At 39.7% G+C, this 26209-nt stretch overlaps 1 protein-coding gene across 1 annotated transcript; it reads right to left on the minus strand.

Moving 5' to 3' along the window:
* Positions 1–22052: 22052 nt before the first annotated feature.
* Positions 22053–23350, minus strand: LOC108088436 (protein phosphatase PTC7 homolog fig). Its single transcript, XM_017186209.2, has 2 exons — positions 23331–23350; positions 22053–23175 (listed from the first exon to the last, which is right to left on the minus strand). Exon 2 carries the CDS (start codon positions 23154–23156, stop codon positions 22164–22166), a length of 993 nt encoding a protein of 330 aa, XP_017041698.1. The 5' UTR covers positions 23157–23175; positions 23331–23350; the 3' UTR covers positions 22053–22163.
* Positions 23351–26209: the final 2859 nt, after the last annotated feature.

Raw genomic sequence — 26209 nt, forward strand, 5'->3', positions numbered from 1 at the left:
TCGATATATATTCTGGCGTTGACACCTATTTCTTATTTCATTTCGACTTAAAGTTCCACAAGCTTCGCGCATTCAATTCAATCAAAGCGCAACGCTCCGCTCGACTCGCCTTTGGCATTGTTTTCGGCATCTTTGTTGTTGCGCTGCTGCAGTCGTTGCAAAAATTGTTTAAAATTTCAAATTAGCTGCAGCTTGCATTGGTTAATGTTTCTACATTTGTTGCCAATTTTAGGAGCGGTCTCTTTAGCATTTTACACGGCCCCTGAATTCTGGAACGACTTCCTAACTGCCTCCCACTGCGGGTGATGAAACTTGTGTGTAGAACAATATTTGCTAGTCAATAAATCATTTACACCGTGGCAAGGTGCAATATATGGATATCTATATAGGAATATATAGGAAGTTTACCGTTGGCTTAGGTAGCACCTTAATTATCCACTACTATTAAAATTATAAGACTTTAATACTTTAAGACTTCTTATCCCAAATACTAAATTTTGTCACAAGGCGAATGTTAGATGATGGGATAAAGAAGTACGCAATATACACATGGTGAAATTCTAAATCTAAAATATGAGTGTGTGTATACTACTTCAAGTTAAACAAAGAGACTATATCATAAAGGTTCAAGGTTCAGTTTTGAATTCGTGTCTAATCTTAGTTTTTATACCCTTGCAGAGTGTATGTTCTTTTTTCTCAGAAAATTGAATAGATTGTTGGGCTTCTCTGTTTCTCAAAACTATTCTTTGTTCGGCTGTAAGTCGTTTCTTGTCCAAACAACACACAAAAATCACTTAAATTATGAAAAATTTCATAAAATCATAAAAAAAACTTAGTTTTTTTTCTCTATGTCAGCAAGTAATGATTTAAATATAGAATGTCATACACCGATAAATTCGTAATAAAATTATGAATCTGATAGCAAATTCGCCTAAAAATGTTGAAAATTTGCCATTTTTAACAACCGAAAAACCACTAAAAATATGATGTTTTTTAGCAAGATTGTCAAATAGTCTTTTTCAAATTAATTTTAATCAAATAACTAAAGGATCAGTTTAAATAAAATGCAAAAGTTCTCATTTCTGATATCCAAATAAATTGGCCAAAGTTTGAGAATCCCAACATGATTCATAGGGATTTTCCCGGCATTAACCCCGAATAAGGCCACGCTCGAGCGTACATATTTACGCGTTTTGAGCAAGTTTCCGTTTTGTACAAATACGAGCAAACAGGCAAATAATTATTGAGACAAACAAATATTGGCCCGTGTAAATGGCCAAGCCCCCAGGGCAAACAAAGAGCAATGGCTGAGCGGGCGAAAGGGGTTTTTCCGTTGGAAGGAAAACCGCAGGCACGACTGCGATAAAGGCGCCTAATAGAGCCGGGCTCTGACTCCACGCGTATAGTATACCCCTGGTCCGGTCTTTTGTGGTCCGATGTGTGGGGTTTTCGGTGCGTGTCCGACTTGATAATGTGCTGAGACTCCAGAGCTGCAACCGCAGACAAGACGATACGACTAGGGGTGAATCATCATGGCAGTATAGCGACCCGTGGAAACCAGAAGCCCAAGTGTCCACAAGCTTGGCACGAGCGCCTCGAGATCAGTGCTGTAGCTTCAGCCGCAAACTAGCTAAAACGTAAAGAATTGGTTTAAAAAATATATATATACTGTATATAGTAATGATTAGCAGCTTGCAAATTAAAAATTCATAAAAGAAATAATTCTTCTATAAGTTTTGAACTTAATACTAATGTCTTAAATGCTTAGGCAAATTACTATTATTTTAATTTAAAAAAAACTTTTTACATTAAACTGTACTAATTTTACCAACAGCTGGAACCAAAACAGCACTGTCAGAGCATCGCGCGCTGTAAACAAATAAGTAAATAAATTTACAACTGGCGGCTGCATGCAACAGTTTGTTGTCGATGAATGAAAACGTGCTGCCAAAGGTGGCGGGCAGCCGGGTGAAAGGGGCTTTGTGGACACTTGGAGCCCCTGCAAACGGGTTTTTGGCCACATGAACAAGACACAATGTAAATGGCAGCGAATTGGCGCACAATTCGAGGCTTGCCGCACACGTGTTGATTTCAACGGCGATGCCAGCTAGCCCACAAGCCACCCACCACCTGGCGAACCCCAAACAAACAGAGCCTCCATCCTGCCACCCTCACTCCCCGTGCCTTGCAACCTTTGTAAGTGGGTCAATTACAGGCTGCCATTGTCGCTTTTGCCACATACACAAGCCGAAAACCATGATCAGGTATAAACAATATAATATTAATTTTATTTTAAAATGTAATTTTAAAGTCCAGAAATAATATTAATCTTTATGGAAACATTAAATATTTAAATGAAAACTCTAACCATAAACAAGTTTTAATAACTTGTAATTTCTCTGTGCACGCATGTGTTCGGTGTCCCAGCAAAGTTTAAACTTGCGAAATAATAAATTCAATTTCACAAAGTGGGGTACAAAATCGAAGCCAAAAACGGCCAAGACCAAAGAGCCACGTTGAAAGCAGTACGAATGCGATCGAAAGCACGTCTAATTTAATTGTGAAATTGTGAAATTCTAATAGCATTTTTAGGGAGTCAAGTCGGATGACAAAAAAAATATCTACCATCCGGAAGTGAACCACTTCCGATTTTATAAAAACGCCACAATAATTTTGACTTTTAGTTTGTTTAAAGATATGAATAAATAAAAATTTATAAAAAGATAACTTCAAAGCTTATAATATCTTTAGGTGTTGAATTGTTGAGTTTTTTTTCTATCAAAATGGTAAACGCAATGGATATTTCAGATCGTCTATTTTTGTTTAAACTAGACCTTTAGGCACACAAAACTTGCTATCCAACCGATCCTCCTTTCAGATTGAGGCGCCTTGCCTGCTTTTGGCCGTTTGCCTGCGGTTTTGGGATCGGTTCTGTTGGGGCTGCTCTTTTTGGGTCTGGATGATATGATCTGTCCGTCCCCAAGTGTTTCCGTCCGTACCTCTGGCCCGATCTCCATGTGCGACGATGGCGGCGGCGTCGGCGATTAATTACCCTCGAAACGGCTTTGCTGATTTCAGCTTTACGAGCCTTTTTAATTTTTTTTCGCTGGTCGCCGTCTTTTCTTCGCCTGACAAGTTGAAATATGCGTCGGACACTTTCGAGCGAGGGACATAAAAATACCAGAACCAATCTGAACAGCTCTCGGTTTTTACTCTTTTTTTTTGGTTTAGCGGCTTTCGGCTGTTGTTTTTGGGCAAGCCTTTGGTTTTTATAGTTGTTTTGGCAAGGCATTAAAACATTTGGGGTTTCGCTTTGTTCGTGCGACCGCCAATTGTTATAAGTGGATGAGTTAAGGGCTCTTGATTCTAGAGCGGCGGCCACCGCGCGGAATACTCAATATTTATAGACCTAGGTCCGGTAGCCGAACAAAGAGAGAGAGCGCTCTATAAAAAGAGAAGGTGAGATAGTGTGCGAGGGGAAACTGACACTAGTCTTCAGGGAAAAATACCCTTTTTGTTAATTATTGGTGAACAGTATTATTGTTTTTGAGCCTGTTTAATCTAGAAAAAAACTGCAAAGTTCCTAAAAACTTTGTTTTAAATTGAAGCTCTTTTTAGAGATTATATCTTGTTTTTCTCAATGTTCTAAAAAAGATGACAAATAAATATTTGTTTCTATTTATTTTTAATAAAGAAAGAAATATATTTATTTTTAAATATGAATCAAACTTGAGTTGAGGACTGGTATTAATTTCAACCCTGTAAGCCAGTGTTATCAATCCCTATTTAAATAGTTTTTACTCTAGTGTGGGTTACAGTCCAACTCTCTGTAGCAGTCTTTGCTTTTGTGATGACTCATATATCCATACGTCAATAATGGTTGATATCAGAGAATTTTGTGGAAAACTCAAAGACGTCACTGCTGTAAGGAAGCTCTTGATAAGGATTTGGAGCGGAACTCGTCATAGTTGTCCACCGAAAAAGGGGGAAGGATGGTAATGGGGATTCTGATGGGGCATAACCCACGTCGGGTTCAATGTACAGATGGCTTGGGGCCACACCTGTTGCCGAAACTACAATAAAAATACAAAAACCTGCGGCGCAATAAAGCAAGAGCAGAGCAGCAGCAACAAAAGCAACCAGAACGCAGAAATCACGCTACGATCATAAAGGCGAAACGTGCTAATAAAAACAAAAACAAAGCGCGAGTCGCTCTTTTGAGCCGTCAGGGGCGGACGCAGGGGGGGTGTTTGGGGGGTCCGGACCCCCCCCAAAATCGCAGACTTTTTCAAATTCCCTTACAGCACACGGCCTTTCAACCATATAAACTAAAATATTTTTTGACCGGACCCCCCCCAAACGAAAAAATTTTTCGACCGGACCCCCCCAAAATTTTTTTCTGCGTCCGCCCCTGTGAGCCGTACAGAAAATCCCTAGGAGTTGCACTTGAACCCAGGTGGAATCCAGAACTCCACTGGAATGTCGTCGAATTCCTCCAGTAGATAGTGAGTGAGCTCAGGCAGATAATACCCCTCGCAAACCAGATGCAGATTCAGACACAATGGCTAGTGAAGAGTAACCCGAAATAAGGCCAAGGCAAACCACGATCACGACATAAGAAGCACCTGGAGAAATTAAAAACTTTAGAAGAAAATTTGTTTTTAATTATGACTAATAAAAATTGCCTCTTATTTGTTCTATAAGACTTTACCAAAATCTTAAAATTGTTTCCCCATGAGTAACTGTGTTTAAGTCGATCATATTTAAAACAGTATTATGCTAAGATTATATCGTTTTGGAACTTTTTATGGGGTGATCGGAAAGTCCTATGAATAATGTCGGTTTCTGAATCACTTTTTATTATTATCGTCTTTGTAATCTCTCTCAAATTGTTTAAAATGTTATATTATATTCTTAAGAATTTTTTTCCGTGCAGCAAAGACACAGATTTTTCAACGATTTTTACTGCCGAAAAAGCGGCTAAAGTCGTGCGATTTAAAACGCCCACGGCAACTGCAAACGGCTTCTGTTCTTCACTGCCCCGCAATCTTCTTCGATTTCTTAGGTTGTTTCTTTTGTTTTGACTCCCGATATTCGCAATTCTGTCGCGGGAGATACAGATGCACCTATACCTATGTATGTATGTATGCCAAAAGAGGAAGATCATTCAGTGCCGCGCACAAACACGAACGCAGTGCAATTAAAGGTGTTCGTTCTGTACGCGTTTCGAGTTCACTGTACCCGTTACCTTACGCGCGTATTATTAACTCAAATATACATAAAATAAAATAACAAAAACAACAAGCTCAACTCGTACATCAAAAATGACTTAAAATCTCTCCACACGTCAATGGAATAAATGCATTTGTGGCACTGGAAAAAACAAACTGTATTTTCAAAAAAAAATGAACATTCTTTTCGAATGCAAAAATAATTATTTTCTCAGCGGACAGTGTTCTAATTTTCTAATCACACTTTCTTTATAATCTTTTTAGCGTTCTTATTGAGTTGAACTCTAATTAAAGTGTATTTGTATATATTCGCACTGGTATTTACTTGTGCGTAAGTATTTGCGGACAGGCGACCGCTCCCTCGCCAAAAACGGCAAAAAAACAATTTGTATCCTCGTTCGCTCCTCGCTCCATAAACAATGAGAAATGTTGCATCCGCCTTTGTTTTTGTTGGGTGAGTTTGCGATCTCCCTTGTTTGTTGTTGGCATTATAAAAGTGTCATTAACATGTCAACTGGTCGCCAAAGTTCGGCAAGTTGTTTGAGAGGTGAGGTGAGCGGGGGTGGCCATAAAACAGGCATGAAACTGGACTCAAAAAGTTTGCGACCACCAATTGTTTTGATGCGCTGTGTCCATATGTAAATTCCGCGTTTTTATTAATTTTAATCAAGAATGAAGTAAAACCCTTTAATTCGGTGCTACACAGGCAACAATGTGGTTAAAATGTATTACATATTTATTATTTAAAAAGAAAATAAAAAATAAAGAATAAAAAATAATTTGGTCTTTGTGATTAGTTTTTATAAATATGTATAATCTTAACAAATTTACCGTGTACCCTTTCTCCAGTTTGTTGCCAAGCAAAAAAGTTAAACGGTAACCGGCCCAAAGTTCATTCTGCTCTCCCTCTCTTTTACCACCTACTCCCTCTCTTGCCACCCTCTTGCTCTCGTACCACCCGCTGCTGTTAACCAAAATAAAAGCTTCCAGCAGCAAGGGACAACAACAAGAACAGTGTGAACAGCAAACAAAAACAAAAACTATGTGACGCCAGGGCGAGCAGTGCCGAAAAGTCAATGATCGGTTGGCGCTGGCTGTGTTGTTGTTGTCATAATTAAACGCGACAAATAAAATTTGAAGAAAAAAAGAACCGCCGCCGTCGCCAGGCTAAAAAACAACAATACAACAATGAGACAACAATAAATTCTTCAATTAACATTCGCACAGGTAAAAAGTAAGAGAGTGGGAGAGCAAGAGAGTGAGAGCTCTGCAAGCAGGGAGCGTGACAGCCTGTCAATGTATTTGTATTGGTGACTGCCTCTGCTGACTTGTGTTTGTGTGTGTGTCAGGATCATTTGCATTTTCGCAAGGTGTCGCATAAAGCCAACAACAAAATTCGCTGATTAAAATGCATTTACAACAACAAAAACGGCACAAAAACAAGAACAAATTTCACTGCTGCAAAAAAGTGGGCACGTCGCGCATATTTTTGTGATCCCCTTTGTGGTTGTTGTTATTGTTGCATAGATTAAAAATCAGCAAAACAAAATTTTGAACATAGGTGGGGTGGCGGGAGAGCGTCAGTCAGTGTTGACTGTTTCAGCTTTTTCTCTCGCCAAGTTAAGTTTTTGGAAAAAAAGTGGCAAGTTCTATAAAGAATGATATGTACTATATTTTACGAAAGCATTTTGGAAAACTTCCCTAAGTATGCAATGTTATATTTTATTCTAAACATTTTTTAGACTTTTTTTATATTTCGCAAATGCGAGAAGTTTATTTGTCTTACAAAACAACTACTACTCAAAGCAATAGATAAGCTTTGACCAAATTCGAAATGTACTTTTGAGATTGCTATTATTCAAAGCTCCGCCCTCTTCCGGGAACCATAGCTAAATTTAAAAAAATCCTAAAATGAGTAACTTAGTAATACATACATGATATCTTAATAAATATGTATAGAAAGTTAAAATGGTTGGCTGTCTAAATCTCAAGTAAAAATAAATCGATTTTAAAAAAGTCAAAAAACTAAAGGTAAATGATTATTATTCCATTGTTATTTTTTTAAATTAGTTATATATTTTTTAGCTTAACGTTCTAGCGATTAGACCCACTTATTTGCTTTGCTCCTGAAAACCGCCACCTTCCGATCACACTTGGTGTTGTTGTCTTGGTTTTTGTTGTTGTTGGTGGTGCCGCTGCGACGACGGCTGTTCTACATATTGTTATTGTAGTTGGAGCTGCCGCCGCGTGCCAGTACGGATTAGTCATAGCTCTCTGCCGCTGACGTCGACGCAGACAGCCAAGAAGACGTCGGCGACGACAATTCACAGTGATCTATGAGCCAGCGAACGGAGCGGATCGCATTTAGCCCATTTAGCCAATTGGCGCCAAATCGTAACAAACAAACAGTCTACGAAAAAATCTAAAAAGCACCCAGAAAGGTGTTTTGCGAAAATCGGACACTGGACCACCAAACATGCGATTAGTCACAAAACGAGAAAAAAAAAAAAACAGAACTGAAACCGAAATAAAACGCGCCTCGTAATAATTTGTTTCTTCGGTTTGTGTGCGATATTTTTTTTTTTTGACAATTTTCGCTTCGGGTTTTTGGTAGTAGCCTTTCAGCGCAGTTTTACCTGGTTCCAGAGCGCAGCAAAAAAAACATATTGGAAGCCTCCACAACAAAAACAAATCACAAGAAAAGAAACAAAGTGATCGCGAGCGCACTTCGGCTTTTGCCTTCGGCTCTTTTCGATGTATGTGTGCGCCTTTGAGCGCAGGTTTATCAAATTTTCATTTTCAATTTTAATACACTTTCTGCCGCCCTGTTGTGTAGAAGTCTCGGTCCTGGACTTAAAAATATTTAAATCGCACAAATAAATAAGAACGCGCAGTGAAAGATTTAATTCGAAAAAATAATAAAAAAGCAACATGTGTCGTTAAAAATAAATACAATTAATAAGAACATGCAGTGTCTGGTTTTCAATTCCTTTGCCTGTTTATAGCTAAAATCACGTAATTTAATCCGTGTTTGTTTGGCCGATTTGGTGTTTGTTTACGCGTCGTTTACCGTTACCCAGTCACTTGGCCCGCACGTGCTGATTGAAAATCGTAAATTGATCGAAAGGGCGAAAATCGATCGCTTGGGGCGGCTGCTTGAAAGTGGGCGTGAGCGCCATGCAAATACGAAATTAATAAACAAAATTTGAGGAGAGAAAACGCTTATGATCAGTGAAAAAAAGAAATGTAAGGTAAAAACAAGGGAGTTGAGTCACAAACATTTTCATGTGAAATCGCCAAGAAACTCAGTTACAAACTTAAAAATCTTTCTTCCGTTTTGCTCAATTTGTAAATAAGTTTAACGATTTCTGCCCAATGAACTATAATAACTGAATAACTGAAAAACCAAAAATCATTAAGTCAACAAAAGCTAAAAAGTTTTAATATTTTAAAAAGCATCCGATACTCGAGTATAAGCGCTATTAAAATTTATTTAATCACAACAAATAATTTTGATAACGAAGTCAATCACAATAATAATTAAATAACGAAAAAAATTGAGAGTACTACGAAAAATAGATGCAAAATTAAAAACATAAAAACCGAAGCGCTCACAAAGAAAAATTAAATTGAACTAATTCAAATTAAAAAAAAAAAAAAAAACAAAATTACGTACACAAAGAATATAAAATAAAATTAAATAACAAATAATAAAGCCTTCAAAACACCTATTCAAAGCCCTCAATCCAAACAAATTGCCAAAAATTAAATATAACTACAAATAGACACCCAAAAAAGATACAAAATCGTGTAAATAAGTTTCGTAAAATTAAAAATACATGTAGTAACTGCAGAAAACAAAAAGCAAAAAGCGATAAATCAAGCCAAAAAAAGCTCGCAAAAAATAATAAACAAAGGAGAGCAGGAAATTGCAACATCTTGTGATAAACGCTGACAATTTGTTGCTTGTTGAATGATTGCAATAAAGGCCATCGAGATGCAGCACAACAACGGCGTCGGCAACAACGCACTGCAGCAGCAGCAACTGCAGCAACAACTGCAGCAGCGACTGCTGCAGCAGCAGCAACAGCAGCATCAGCAGCACAATCCGCCTGATAGTAATTATATTTGGGGAGGCAGCCACAATGGGAATATCAATAACAACAACAACAACAACAACACGATGTTGCAGTTACAGCAGCAGCAACAAATACGTGCCGCCTCCTGGATAACCGATTGCAATAAGCAGCGCCACATTAACAACAATAACAGTATGGACGACAATTACAATCAGCACTTGACGCAACAACCTCAGTACATGCAACAAAATTACAATACCTACACGCAACAGCAGCAACATCTAGTGCCAGCAACAACAACGCAATCCGGCAATCATTTCTACCCGTGCCAACAGCAACAGCAGCAATTCCTGGCTCCGACGACAACGGCGGCAGGAGCAACATCACACCAGCAACTCCAGAGCCACCAGCAACACTCGACACAACAGCAACATCAGTCACAGCAGCAACACCAACGGCAGGACTATGCGTCCCTTCAAATGGCAGGACAAGTAAGTAAAAAATCTAAAAGAAAGTGACTTCTAAATAGCATTGATTCTAATTGGTTCTAAAGTAAACCATCTTTTATTTAACTTTAATCTAAAGAGTATATGTATTTGCAAACTTTCTAAGAGTAGATCTTGGATTTTAAAGGTAAAACCTTTATTTTTGTCGAAGTATGACAACTGGAAAGTATTTGTAACTCAAGAAAGTTTTTTCAAGTGTGTTTGTAAGGAGTATATAGGCATTATGATTTGCCATCTCCCTCATGTCCGCTTATGATTTGTTGTCGCCTTGTGTTTTGCGGTTTTGTGGGCGGTGCTTCGTCCAAACTTACAGCGTTTGCTCTCTTTTGTTTCCCCCGATTTTTTTCATATTTTTTAATTGCGTTTTAGTTGTGTGCGATTATTACTGTGCGATCTTCGCAGCTGGGAAAACTAACAAAAATGGCGACAAAGGGGCGTATACTTGATCTTTCTTTTGAGCTTTCGTCACGTATACGACTTGTGGAGCGAAGTGTTTCCCCCAAAAATAAACGCGAATACTTACTTTATCTGAAGTAAATATTTACTGCCCGCTGGTTGTGGCGTGGGAATGCCACTCCCCAAACACACAAAAAAAAGAGAAATAAGTAAATAAAACAAACAATAAAAAATACATTTGGAGTAATTTAATTTGTTTCAACTGCGAACAAAAAAACTGGATCTGTTTGAGTACATATAAGTACATATATAGATTGCAAGTATATATAGATGTGTTTAAATAAATTTAAATTAACGCATCAGACAGTTACAGATTCCAGCGCTAACAAAAGGGTTTATTTAACCTTTCGAGAGTGAAGCTTGACCTGTTTTCACCCCATTACTCCAACTGTTCGTTGTGTTAATTCACATTTAGATTTCAAGTTTTTTAAACATGTAGCTAAAAACAGATGTATGCTGCTAAAATCGGAATTTATTTATAAATTTATATAATTTATTTGAGGAGGGGTATAATCAATGTAACCCTGAGGCAAAGTGATAGCCGGCGAGGGTGATTTTTTTGTACCACCCAGCGAGTGCGATTGTCGTCACTTGTGGAATTATCTTCTGTGCAGAAAACCCCTTTAGTTCTACGTTTAATCTAGGTGATCGTCGCCACTCGAGTGTCCGCGCACTTGATATCGTCATGGGGTAAAAATACACGGGTGATGCATGCCCACATGTGTCCGTGTCGCGACGGAAAGTCTACGTTTTGCTTTTGGCGGTACAAATATCGCCAGACTCTCCGCTGAAAATCCGAACGAGCACCCATCGAATACGACAACCTGAACGATGACAGCGAACACACGTAAGGTGAGCGCCGTTCCTCCAGATAAGAGCCCAGTTGCATAGTCACGAACACCTTGGCCAGGAAGTGTCAAAGCCGTAAACAGCCCCAAGTCCACAAGTCCGCAGCGCAGAAAGAAAAAAGCACACACACACCCACACACACACACACGGCTGAAAAGTGAAACCCGTAGAACGGAAATGCCAAGAGCCGAACACTCCAGAGCACATTCATAACGTGATATGAGCTTCGGTTTCGGGCCAAGGGGTGATTTTCGCCAGATATCTTCGGCCCTCGCTGTGGGCCACATTGTCGAGAGCCGTTATGACTAGGCCAAATGGATTCATATTGGTTAGGCTCGTTATTTTCCTATGGGTCATATGGTTTCTAATCAACTGGGGCAATCGCATAATCAATAAGATGGCAGAGAGATTTCCAAGCAGGTTTTTATTCATTTCTATCTATATCTGCATGTGATTAAATGAAATTAAAATTAATAACAAATTTGATTTATTTCTCCTGGAGTTAGAGTTGATTTCTTGGGAAACTTATGTCATAAAAATCACTAATGCTACGGAAACTCTTAAGCAGTCATTTAGCTCTTGGGAAATGGAATCTTTTATGTCGTTTTTAGTGCTGTCCTTGAACTTGGGTGTTGTTGTTGACTTTTTCTGGAAGCCATTTCGTGGCCCTCTCTGTTTTGTTGTTATTAATTATTACAAAAACAATTAAGCGCTCGAAATTAACAACTTTAATTTGCAGTCGTTTAGCTTTTATTGTTGGCATATCTGTTATTATTCCATATGGTTAAATTTTTAATGAGCATCGCTCGATTTGTTTTTGCCTTGTTTCTTAGTGCAAAACGGTTCTACAACAAACTCATTAAGTTTTCTTAATCATTTGGTGCAACTAGTTGGCAACAGCCACGCCTCCTTCGCCTCCCGATATAAACCCATTAGCGGACACAATAATCAGCTGTTTTTAAGTGAAGGTCTCATAGATTTTCGATTTCGATTGTTTTATTGGGATTTGCTTTTCTTTTAATAGCTGGAAAAGTCTTTTAAGCCATTTGTCCCTGAAATAGATTTAAGCCCGAGGCTTAAAAAATATAAAACGTAGATTTCAACAGCAAGGAAATAGCATGTAAAATTGCACGTGCATTTTTCTGATTTATAAATGTAGCGGAAATAGTTCGGGATATGATTAATACCTTATAAAGCCCATTCAGACCTTAAATTTCTACTGTTTTAAATACAACTTCGTTGGCTTATTCACCTGATACCAAGAAATATAAACAAAATTCTGCGAACTCTGTGACTTATTGGCGAATCGATGACGTCGTTCCATGACGTGATCAAAACTTAAATCAATGTAAACATTATTCAAGCGATCGTATCGCCAGGTAAATAATTAAGTACGTATTCAAGTTGTGGGGACTTAAATAAATTAACCGTCGGTAAGCACTTAAAGTGAAAAATACATATAATTATAATGTAATTGAAACTTCAAGATACAAATGACGTACAAACACGAAAACGGTATCAACGAATATTTAATGTGGTAATGTTAAATGTTCTTAAAAGTGTGAATTTATTTATAAAATTCGTTGTATAAATTTGAAACAGAAAGTTAGTATTTTTCAGGCTTATAAACCATTAAATGAGATTGAAGCCATAAAAATTTTTTTTTTTTTATAAAAATACCATTGAAGTGTGTGATAATAACATCCTTTTCTAATGAAAGGCATACTGAGATAAGAAGAGTTTGGGTTTTTCGGAAACTTAGTAGCTGGTATTAAATTGACACATCCGTTTTCTTAAGTTTCCGCTTTAGATTTTGTGCGAAAATTCCAGTGAATGCTTATCCCATAAAATGTGGGACGGAATGGTAACCTAATCAGCGGTGCCACCGTGCAGTCGCCCGGCAAATTGCAGTCACATTAGCATCAACAAAAAGCCAGCCGGATTCGAAGGCGTTCAACCCTCAGCCTTGATATATCCCTCATTTATTCCCGAGGCATCGGGAATCGGGAATTGGGAAGTGCTAGGGCGTCGCCAGGCACTCAGACATTGCTTATCGAGCTCGTGCTGTGCGAGGAGTCTCGCTCGAAGTCTCAATCGCTGTTGCCACTTCCCAGTTTTTAGTTCCCAGTTCCCAGTTGGCCGGGCTAATGGCCACAAAACATTTCGGCTACCTGGACACCTCACCTAATGGGCCGCGCATCGGAATCTGAATGGGATTGGCATTGGCAATGGAAATGGAAGTGGAAATGGAATGGAGTTAATGCAGATGCGTTGCATTACTTCGGGGAGGATCTGCGGCTAATAGACGCATTTAGCACGCGCCCAAGTGCATCTCGCAGATACTCGCCCTCATTAGCTGGCCTCAATCAGCAAATGGCTACACAGGGAAAAAATATGAAAGTTAAAAAGGCCTATTGATTTGGTAAAACTAATTAAAAGTGATAGAATACTTCTATAAGTTAGTATTCGCCAAACTAGGATTTTTAATCTCAACAAATATTATCAATTTTACTCAAGAAAAATTTATTTAATAGTATATTTTTTTTAACTACAAATGTAGCAAGTATAATAAACAGATTTTTATTTCACCATTTTTTGAAATTCCGGTGCAGATAGTAACGAATCTTTAATGATAATATAATATTTAAATTTCGATTTCTCCCAATCGAACTTAACATATCCATTCGAGATTTTTGTGATATTTTTCGGCGTGTGGCACTTGCATTGGCCGCCAATTGGCGATGGAATTAAAAGGGGGAAGGGGGCTCAAAGCGAGGTAACCTGTCCGCGTATCTGAGCCTCTGAATATCTCTGAATTGCGGGAGGCCCACACCAGTTTCACTGGACTTGATGGTGTGAGTGCCTCGGTATCCGTGTGTAAAAACCCCGATGAGTCATCGTCCATTTCAGAGTGCCGATGCGTGCCCGCGCCACTTTGGCATACATAACATAAATCGGATTCAAAACCAACAAAATCCAACATGTGCCCGGGCAACTGGTCCGCTTCTTTGAGTGGGAGCCACCGTGGAAAGAGAGAGAGGCGGCGGCAGAGAACGGTGAGACCAAAACAAAAACGTATCTTTCAAGTGGAAAATGTCAACAAACGAGCTGCGCGCCAAATTGCCACTTTGAGTTCAAATCGCTTTGAGTCGAGCACAATTCTCAGTCACTCGGATATTGAGCCACGCTCTTTTCCCACTGAATATCGCATGCGACAACTGCCGGGCATTCAAATTGTATCTGTATCTGTGAGTTGTTTAGTGCTTCTCTCAGCAGCGCTATCTCTCGCTCTCCCCCTTTTGCTGCATTATTCTGACAGTTATTGTGTGGTCTGTTTCGCACTGAGTTTCGTCAGGGCCGCAAAAACAAAATCATGTGGAGCATACGAATGGCGTTCAGCCGGGTTTTTCCATGTGGTTTTGGTGGTTTTATCGATTTTTCTGATTATAGCAGCTTGATTGTATTTTTGCCTTGGTCAAGGAGATATTTTTGGGATGTGTGAAATTCCGTAACACTTAACGGAAGTGTGGAATAATTTAAGAATTCAGAGTGTGAATTTTTCAATGACAAAAAATTAAGTCAACTGGGTTATGTTTAGAATTGGATTCACACGAACTGCTTTTTTTTACATCAAAAAAGGTTGAAGCTCTAAGAATTCGAAAATATCTAAAAAGTAGTAAATTTTTTTTTACAAGAAGCAGTATAATTTATCACAATTACAGGAGTAACAAATTAAAAATAGATTTTATTTTATGTTTTAAAATGACAGTTAAAAAACCTTATAACTTCCAACTTTGAAACTAGTTCCATTAGCTGTATCTTTTCGGCAGCCCTGGTATCTACGCAACTTGAATTTCCAGGCTTGCCGCTGGTGTGCGTGTATCTGTGTGGGCCGTCCTGAGCGTGTGTGTGTTTGTGTGTGCGAGGCAATGGCCAAGACGTCGCCAGTTGCTCAGTTGCTCAGTTATTCAGTTATTTTTCGCTTTTTGTTAAGGCAACGCGACTGCAGCAAACGGCAGCGGAAAGCCACGCGGCCGTCTCCCTCTCGCGCCACTCTCTCTGTCTCTCTTTCTCTCTCGTTAATCAGTCCAGGCCACCCACCACCCCCCACGCCCATATTAGTGCTCTCCCGCTCGAACGAATCGAGAGCCACGTTGGTTGGAGCGAGACAGCTGAGAGGGAAAACCCCCCCTCTGAAAATCCACCCAACTTGTTGTTGTTACACTTAAATTTTTAACACTTTCACAAGTGCAAAACCAGAACATTCCCAATAAACCGTTAAGAAATTACAAAACTGTCGTGTTATCTGCAACAAAAGTTTGTGTATGTGAGAGCGGTGAAACTTGAAAGCCCCTCGAAAACGAAAAAATCGTCAAAAATTACGAAATATTCAAGCAAAAGTCGTTCGTAGTTCGATAAACGGCGGTGCGTGGTGCGGGGCGTGGTCCGCCCGACTTCAAATCTAGAGGGTTCTACGTTTTTAACGCTTTTTAACTGCTGAAACGTTAAAAAAAGAGTGCGCGTGTGTGTGTGTGGTGTGGGTGAGTGCCAACCGCACATGTTAATTTTGTTTATAAACGCCAATTAAGTGCATCCACGATGAAAGTTAAAGTCGAGCGCTTGGCAAAAAAGCCCGCCATCACAAAGGCCGAAGATCCGCCGGAGAAGGATGATGAGGTCATGGACACCGGGGAGGATGACCAGGAGGAGGAGGAGGAGGAGGAGGAACTGGACTTTCTGCCCGCCGATCTAACCGCAGCGATATCGACGGCGACAACAACGAAAATAGCAACTACGCCGACAACGGCTGTCATGCGCAATCTTATCGTAAGTGCGATACTCTATTTGAATACCCTAGAAAGGGTACAATCAGCTGGCACTATAGTTTCCCAAAACCCCTCTAGGGTGTGTACAGTTATGAATTTTCGTGGGAAAACAAATCAACAAGTGTAACGAGAGAGCTGAAAAGCCGTTCTAAACATGCCATAAAATGATCCGCTGTGTCGTCATTATCTATTTGAATTCTGCAAAGTCATTACGAAAAGTAACTTGCTATGTTGTAGTTACATATGTACAAATATTGCATATTTTAAGGGTAACTTGAAACCAATTTGATACTTCGTTCATGTTACTCTCTTTGTAGAAGGAAGTAATCTTAGATCGAATAAGGGCTTGAACTCTTTTAACTTTATTAGGTCATCTAATCTTTCATATGGTATCTATTGCCCAAACTAGTTATTTTTTGTTCGAGTTCTAATAATAGTTTACCCATATCTGTGATATTTGGTTTGTACCTAAAAGGAGCATAAAAAATCAACAAAACTACACTTTATGCTAGTGTATTTCTCGGTTCGTTACTGCCTTTCGTATCTGTTTTTTGCTATTCACTTTGGATTAGGGTAAGAGCAATATAGATAGAGGTGCTGGAGGAGGGGTCAGGGCGGTACAAACTGGTACTGCATAGAACGCAGTAATTCCGTACTCCCCCTTGTTTTTGGATCCCAACATTTCTCGCTAAAAGCTGAAAGCTAAAGCAGACTTCGCTTCGTTCACCGGAATATATAGAAAACGGCACACATATGAACGCTCTGAAAACTTGTTTAAAAAATATATTGAATTTTTTGTTGCTGTTTTTGCTATGTATATTTGTCTGCCTTTTTTTATTATGATTATTCGCCGAATTGTGTGGTGCGCATTTTGTTGTAGCTTTCCATTGTTATTGTTGCCGCTGTCTCGTTTTGGGTTTTTATTTCGTATTTACTTTGTCGACATCTTTGGAATTTCAATTTACACTTTTGTTGTTGTTTCGCGCTGTCACTTTGTGCCGCTCTCACGCACACAAAGACGCAAGGGGAGAGCGAGAGTAGCTCACACAGATACAAATCGGACACGTTCGCGTTCACAGATTCTTTTATCGCATGCGAGAGAGCCAACTTGAGTGGGAGAGGCAGCATGAGAGACAGAGTGAGTGGTTTATTGTGCATTCGTCTATTGCACTTTATTCGTAGTCGCAGCCAAGGTTGCCCTCTTTGTATTTGTTTTCAATTTTTCTATCTCTATTTCGGCATATTTTCGGGTTTCGTTTTGCTTTTGGATTGTTTCCTCCCCTTTGTATCTTTTATCTGTGCACTCTGCATCTGTATCTTTTTTGGCGTAGGTGCGGTTTTTATTTTTGCTCAGTTCCCGTTTGCAACACGTGCATCGCCAATTTCATTTTCATATTGCTGCAATGTGGCCAATAAGCCAAGAAACCGCTCTGAGGTCAAGGCTTTCGTTTCTAATTGGGTTTTGCTGGGTCTGCAGTAATCTTAGAAGTATTTTAAACATCTTTATCTGAAATATGTGCTGGATTTCGGTACAAGTTGGACTTCTAAATTTAGTGGAAAAATATGTTCTTAAGAAAATTAATTGATAAAATAAAGATTGCTTTCCTTAAAACTTTTTTTGGAAGCAATAAAACATTTTTAGATGAAGTTGTTATTTACTATTAAATTTTGAAATGTTTTTTACATTCAAAAACTCATATGAATTTAAATTAAGTATTCGAATACCGAAAATAAACTTTTACTCGGCACATATGTACATAAATCCCTCTACTAATACCAGACTTGACAAACGACAAATGTGCACTCCTCCTCCTTTTTCCCTCGATTTTCTCCCGGCTGACATTCGAAATTATGCTGCAGTTGATTTCACCATAAAATTAAATCCAATGCCAAGGTCAAATGGCACTCAGAGGCTGCGGCTCACCCCTGTTTTTATGCCACCCCCCTCCCAATCACCCCCCTCCACCGATATCACGCTGCTATTCCACTTAGAATGTCAAGCGACTCACGCGTCGCAATGTTTGGGATTCGACGGGGATGCGATCGAGATGATGGGGTGGTTGGTGCGAGGGGATGTTCACTGTACATATACGGTGCTATGCACTTGAACAACTCAAATTGCCTTTTTCGCATTGCGCTGCATAAAACATGCAGCGTGCTACATAAATATTCCATGCATTAAAAGCAAACGCATTAAAAGTCACGAGCAAATCGGCTAACGAGCAGCGAACTCTCCTCGGAGATAACCTTTTTACAGATTTTTTTTAAGTATACACAGCCTGGGTCAACAAAATAAAGTTGGAATAATGGCAAAGAAATTATGGTGATCACGAAATCCAGTGATCGTTAAATGTAGTTTACACATCTGCACACAATAGACTCCTTTTATTAGTTTAACCAGTTTGAATAATTGTTAATTTCTTGTTCGTTTTAATGATCTTTTATATTACTACTTTATCAACTTCGAATGTATATATGTATATTTATTTTTTTTTAAGTAAGTATAAATAAAATACCAATACCCTCGTTAAAATAACCCCAACTGTACTTAACAGCCACACGTTCGTGTATTCGTGTTTTAGAGCTTTATAATCACGATCAGATATCCGACAGAAATTGCCAATTTAATGTGCGCATCAACTAAAAATAAATAAATATAAAATTGCCAATGCTTTTGCCGCCAGAGCCGCAGCCTTTGCCATCAACGCGCTCACTTAGCCAGCAAATAAATAAATAAATGCGCACAACAAACAATTAATTATTATTGTTCTTGTGTTGTTGTAATTTCGGTTGAAGTTCCTCGACTTTGACTTCTTCTCCTTATTATTCACTCCTACATACGTTTTATGGCGAAACTTTTACGACACTTCGCGTTCGCCTGTCCTCGCACTCTTTTCCTTTATTTGCCTTTATTATTATGGCTTTCGATTGTTCCAGGAAAATTTCAGGGGATTTTGTAAATTCGATTGCGTTGCTATATGCACGTTTATAGATAAAAGTTATAATATGTATATAGATGGCATAGAAAAAGTGTTTGCACTTGTAGTCGAGGGTAAAGGCACTTGTTACCAACAAACGATTTCTTTGAGTTACGTTTGGCTTTTTTATTGGGAAATGATTTGTAATACTTTTTATTAAAGCTGATAAGGAAGGAAAACGTAAATAGAACTTTACCTGGTTCAATGAAAAAATAGGTGGAATAATCAATTCTAGACCATAAAGCTCTTTACTTAGCTTTCTTCGAAAATTAGTGATGCAGGTTTATTTTCAAGTAAGTAGTAATTTCTATTAGTGAGTTTGGTGAAACCTTAAAATTGGTATTTATACGATAATTTAATTAAGTATATTACCTCTTCATTAAGATAACTTGACTTATCTAGATCTACACAGTTTCTAATCTTTGTTCTTTCAAGAGATTTGCTTTTGCAATTAGGGGAAATCACCAGAAAAAAATACATTTCGGATGTCTGGATTTAAAAGACCGTTTAGCTTGTGCATTTTGGCGCTACGCTAATGAAATTAACTTATGACGTCAATGGCTTAAACTTGGCTAAAGCTAAGGCCTTTGAAAACGAATCAACTTTAAAGTTGAGAAGCCGGTTTTGGAACTCGCTTCATTTGAGAGCCAAATTTGGTCACACGGTTGCTCTATCAAATGACGTCACAAGTTGAAAGAGAAAAGCAATCGCTTTTCAGTTCCGAAACAAATTTTCACCAAAACCACAAAATTATGTCATCGTATATTTAAGATTTACTAGCACAAGAAACATGGAAATATGAAAAGAAGAAAAGGAAAATGTCAAAAGTTGCGTGTTTTCGCATTAGCTTTCGATTTTCTTGGAATTAAGCTTGGTCGCCAAGGGAGAAAAAAGGCAGAGAAATAAATACGTTTATCAGGGGCGTTGTTTATATGGGGGGATCAGGGGTAAGTCTGATTCGATGTGGGATAGATAGTGTGGCGATAAGCCTTATCTTTTCTATATAGACACTAGGCAAACCAAGAGTCATGCTTTCATCTAGAAATTGATTAAGCCAGTGAGCTAAAAAATAAACATACTGAAATCCGAACGTTCATTTATTTAGTAAGGGTTTTTAAAATTGTGTTACTAATAAAATTAAATTTAATTACGTATTTTGGGTGTGTGAAATGTCTCATAAAGTACACAAAATAACCCCGCCACTGGTTTTAACACGTCAATTAATTTGTTTCCTTGGGTTTGTTGAACTCCCTAGAGAAGAAGGCTTAACTAGAAAAGTAAAATGTGGCGGGTGGCCTCTCTACTTATTGCTAAATACTAGTTGCGCGATGTTTGGCATTAGGCCTAGTGTTTCTATAATTGAGTTATACGTCCACTATATAGCTAATTTCTGAATAAAAGCCGGCGGAAATGGCACATGCCGGCAAATGGGATTGGGAAACGGGTGTGGAGTTGGTTCGAATGGGATTTCCCGGCGGAATTGGAGCACATCTGGAGTGGAGTGGAGTGTGGCTAAAAATGCACTCGCCACTGAAAGATTTACGCAGCGAGGCATCCTTGTTGCCGTTGGCCCGTGTTTGCGGGATCCCAAAATGCACTTTGTGACGCGTCATCCAACGCGAAATTCCGAGAAAGAGGCGAAGCATCGGGCGATGGAATTCCAGAGTTCAGGGAGGAGTTCTACAGGCGCAAAACGAAGAGCTACTCCACCGCCAACTTCGATTCGCCACGGCGTTGAAAAGTGCGAAATGGGGAAAAGATAAAGCCAAAGGAAATTATCGGGAACTGACGCCCGACCAACAGCACACACAGCACTCCCCAGATTGTGTCAACTCCTTTTCATTGTAACTGCAAGCAGAGGGTATTTTGGGTTCCAGGGAAACGTAGTATTATAAAATAAAATAAAATATATTATAAAATATAATAAAGGAAACTAACTGAAAGAGGAATTAATTCAAATCAAAATACAACAAACAAGCTTCTCGATTATTCTGTAACAATCAAAAACTTTAAGTTGTATAATCATTTTTGGCTAAAATATTCTGCCCACGAACTGCTGTACCTGCAAAAGCTACAACCTTGTTTGCTCACATAATTACAAGATAAGACTTTTAACCCATAAAATGGCTCTAGAAAATTCCATTACAACAATGTAAACAAGGAATACATAACATTAATTGTTTGTTATTTTGAAACTATAGTTTTCCATATCCATATTAAGTATAATTTTCTTTAGATCTCTGGAATATTAGCTATTTTCTTTCTATGGTAACCATTAGTCGAATCGCTTGGGCTTCCCTTTTTATCGAAGCCTTTTTGCTCCGGGTGGAATTTCGCAATGTGCTGCATTGGGATTTCCAGCGCCATAGCCTCGCATCGCCTGATTTCGCCTGGCTTCCTCTCTTTATGCTGAGTGCACCAATTTGCGAGCCATGAGTTAACTCACTCGCTTTCAACTCACTCAAACTTGAAAGGCGAGTGAAAAGGCAGGCGAGAGCAAAACGAGTTTCGTTGACTGCGACGACATTGGCAAGTGGGTGCCAAGTGTGGAGCCCTAGGCCGTGGCACGTCCCTCTCTCCCACACCAAGTGGGCCAAAATGGAAAACAGAAAAAACAAAACGCACGAATTCTGGTTAAAACGGCGATGAGTCATCCCGGCGTTGGTTGGTTGTGAGGTTGTGTGTGGAATCGGTTGTAGCTTTTGCCCGTCCATTCATAATCGCGTTTGCTGAATGAACGAACCTCTATATAGGCACTCACGAATCGGCGTCTTTATAAACAAATATATAGTACCTACAGCTGCGCTCGAGATAGTATACAAAATTACGGAATTTCACAATTGTTGTGCACTAACAAGTCAATAAAAATATAATCTATTGTTGTTTTTAGTTAACCAGTTAAGCACTTATTTTGTAATTATTTGTTAAATATTTACATATTATATTATGATAACTTTTTGGAGGGATAAAATGTAGGTTTCAGGTTGGCAAAGACAACACTGCGTATGAGTGATGCAATTTTAAACCGAATTTAAAATCCATTTTAAAGAATCTGAAGAATCTCTACGTTGTTATCTCCTAGAGATTTCTATAATTATACCATTTCCTGTATTAATTCAAGTCTGTGTTCTTTATAAACAAAGTACATATATATTTGGATTTTTATCGCCGACTTTTGATAGACGTGGAATAATATTTGCCGGCGACGCCTGCTGGCGACAGACTGACTCCCAGTTTGTTAGGCTTTCGGCACCTCGACGCTGGCCAGGATTAGGGTGATGTCATCGGGCTTTCCGCCGCCGGAGTAGAGAACATTGTGTTCCCTGGCCTTGATGGCGAACGGTGATTGAAAGTTGGCATTCAGGGACAATTCCCTGGCCTTTTCCACCACCTGATTGGCGCCCTTCTGGAGATCCTGTTCCCCCCGCTCCTTGAGGCCATTTAGAATCTTGAGTAGCATGCTCTCGGGCAGATTGTCGAACAAACCGTCGGTGGCCAGGAGCACCAGGTCCCCTGGCTGCAGGGAGTACCTCGTGGACTCCGCCATTTCCGGTTTGTCGAAGTAGAAGTTGTCACCCTTGCCCTTTGGTGGCACTGCCAGTTGATAGGGCGTGTTGAAGTCATGGGTCTGCTCCTCCGACCGATGCAGTACCCTTCCATTTCGCACCACCATGAAGCCACTGTCGCCCAGATTGGCGGTGTAGAGGGTGCAATCCTTGCGGTGCATGGACACCAAGCAGGCGGTGCTGCTTCCCACCGCTGGATTCTCCTTCCGAACCAAATCCCGATAGCCGGCGATGAGCAAATCCCGAGCACTGCGTCCATCGAAGCTCGGGAGTTCCGTCTGTCCGGAACAGCACGACATCAGCTCCTTGGCAAAGCGTCCCGCATCCACGCCCATGTCCCGCCAGCCGCCCACTCCGTCTGCCACGCCCATCACCTCGGCCAGAGGCGTGGAGCTGAGGAACCAGCTGTCCTCCCCGAAACGCTGATTAGCCCGCTGATCACCTGGGTATCGCGGCTTCTTCGATCTTCCTTGGACCACCTTGGTGAGGTAGGGATCCCTGATTGATCGCCTGGATACTCCGGATTGAAGCGAGCGGATGGAGTAGTAGTGGTTCAGTTGGTGGTACGAGTGGCGGGCAATCTGCAGGGGAGTCCTCAACTGCTGAGCAATGCGAATCAGCAGGTATGGCCATCTCTTCAGCCGGCAACTCATGATGTCCATCATCTTTTCCTTCTTCTAAGCACTGGAATTTAAAAGAATACTGGATTTATTTGGTTCCAAGTTCAATAGTTCCAAGAATATCTAGTAAATATATGAAAGAAATATAGTAAAAAGCCTTCTACTTGCTTATATAAGTTTTGGTCTAGTTAAAACAAAATGTTATTAAGAATTACTTACCAAGAAAAGTGAGTGAAATGATAAGGGTTTCTAGAAAAGCAGATAGAAATCAACAGAAACAAAATACTTGAAAAAGCTATAGTAAACAATGCTAATGATCAATATCAAGAATGTCGGACCAATAACGCCTGATCCTCGCCCATAAAACTGTCTACTTTCCTCGTAATTGGAGCACATTGGATCCCAGCGAAAGTTATAAAAACTTAATCACAACGCAATTGCAAACTGGGGTTTCTGTTTACACCATAAACATTGATTAATCGCGGCCATACTATATATGGATGGGCCTGCGTACCAGGTATTTGTCATAGGTAGATTTGATTTCTTTGTTGGCCCGATTGTAGGTCCGGCCATTGTTCAATCTTATCTCGACGGTGCCTACGACACAGTGGACTCGTCGACTGGATCGACTGGGATCGAGACCCCCATCATCACCGGAAGTTCGGATCGCGCTACGGAACTGCAAATGTTATCGCCAACCTTATGGCTAGTCTTCCTTATCGGGGAAAAGGAAAACAAAACGCCAAGATAGCTGTATCTTAAGGGAGTGATGCAAACGCCTTTAAATACGCGGGCTTATCAAATACGCAACGCATTCGGCAGAATCGCCCATTATTCACTATTTGAATTATTCGATGTTATGTCCGCCAAATTAGAAGGAAATCGTAGGTCCCGACTTCCTGTCCGTATCACTTTCGCAAAAAAAGTGCAGTGCTCGTGATTTCGGAACCAAAAAAGAGTATGCTTCCGCTAGCCGATTATCTCTAACTGGAAGTGGGAACCGTCAGTGCCAAGAAGCATTCTTATCATTTCTCAGTGACGTCAAAGACTTGGGTCTTAAAAATGTCTCTTCGTATTTCCTGCAAAAAAAATAAGTTTTGTTGCATAAAGAATGTAGAATGAATATGGAATGCCACTAAAGTACATCATTCAAACAGCAGTAAAACATATTTAAAGGGAATTATTTTTGGTTGAATATATTCCAAAATCATTAATCTTAATTAATCAGCAATTATTTTGTAAGTATTCATATTAAAATAAACAACTTGTTAAGCATGCTTCTGAATCACCCAGATTAGGAACTCCAATTGGGATTATAAATAGACCCTTGCAAAAACAAAAATATCTGTTTTGAGTTTGAATTTTCGTATTTATTTATTGATTTGGGTCAGTCAGTGTGGCAATTTATTAGCTCGCGGCAAGTTGGTACGATCCTTAATACTAATTGACTGTGAATTCTGTTCTCTCGTTGCAGGTAAGTAGAGCAGAGCCACAAATGTCCAGTGTCACATGACCCACTTCTGGCCGCACTTTCCGCAACCCTCCGGACCCCAAACCATTTTTTGTTTTTGTAAAAAGGGGAAAGGGAGGGAGGGGGGTCACCACATGTAAGTTGGCGACGCAAGGTCATCGCGGCCTTTTCCACTACTGTCCGCATACAATTACATGGCCAATCCGAGCCGAGTGGAGCCGGGGGCCCCATCAATATTTATTGAAAGCTGGCATATCGATAGATAAATGCCTAGAAGTAACACCTGCAGCCGGAGAATGGAGACCGGAGCCACCTGAGCCTCCGATGTCGCCGGCGACCCATTTCGAAAAGCTATTCCGCGATAAGAGCCACCGAGCCACAAAGGCAAACCATTCACTGCACTTTGGTGGGGGACTTACCGGGGTCTTTAAATTTAGTTGCTTATGTCATAACTAAATTGTCTGGCCGGGGCGATAAGATAAACGGCAATCGCGACCAAGAATCGGGTAAACAAAAAGCGTAGTCAAAGAAAAACTGGGCACGTGAGAGTCCCCCGCCGAAAACTGAAAACTGAAGAAATATCCAAAAGCTAGCAGAGCAGCGGGTTTAACCCGAGACATATGTACTTTTTTTTTCGAGCACTCATATATATGTAAATAAATATATTTTTTTTATGGTTGAATTTGCTCAGGAAATGCCAGAGCCCCAAAGCTTTAGACTCACTCATTTGGTCTGCGCTCTCTCTTCGATTCAGATTTTTTCGCTCGGCGAGTGCGATAAAAACACTCAACCGACTTGCCTGGGTTTTTCGTATAAAAAGCGGGCCATCGACGATGACGCATTTAGTCTAAACAAGTTAGCGGAGCCAAACGTTTCGGCGACCGAAACGAGTGAATTCCTCCATTCACCATTTCAACACAAATCGTGAAAATTACGCGAAAAGCAAAAAGTGTGTGCGAAAAATTGCGATTCTCTCAGCATGTGCGGTGCTTGAAAATTTCAACGAAAACATACCGAGAATTCTAGGAAATATTGAAAACAGACAACACAAATAATTCGCACGATCGCGCGCCGCTCGGTTTACAGATACAGATACATTTGCGAGATACATTTAGCGAGTGTTTCGGTGTGCGAAAAACAAAGGCGAAATTCGCCAGAAATCGCTTGAGTCACTAGCGCCTTTGTGCGGCCATAAAATAAATTTAAAACAGCCTAGTATTTAAAAAGATATCAAAACGGAAGACCTACTGATATCCGACAAGATGACGCTGGACAATTACAACATCTTCAATGATGAGTATTTGTTCAACATGCCGCTGTCGCCGTTGCCAAAAGTGGTAAGAGCTCTACCAAAGGCTATAATATTAATAAAATCAGTTGAATTCCCGCCCTCTTTTGGCATAGTTAGTTGCCATTTTGTTATCGGTGTTTGCCATGAAATTTCTAGAATTCCAATGTTTGAATTACTGATATACATTTATTTTCCTATACATGAACATTCAGTGGATAGGCGCTTATCGTTTGCCAATTGAGTTCTTGGAAATTGGAGATCCCCATTTTTTCCATATTCCATTTCAATATGCAGCAGTATATGTTTTGCGATTGTGTTTGCCAGCGATAAGGGGTT

This window comes from Drosophila ficusphila, unplaced genomic scaffold (genome assembly GCF_018152265.1).
Source record: "Drosophila ficusphila isolate 14025-0441.05 unplaced genomic scaffold, ASM1815226v1 contig_791, whole genome shotgun sequence".
NCBI lineage: Eukaryota > Metazoa > Arthropoda > Insecta > Diptera > Drosophilidae > Drosophila > Drosophila ficusphila.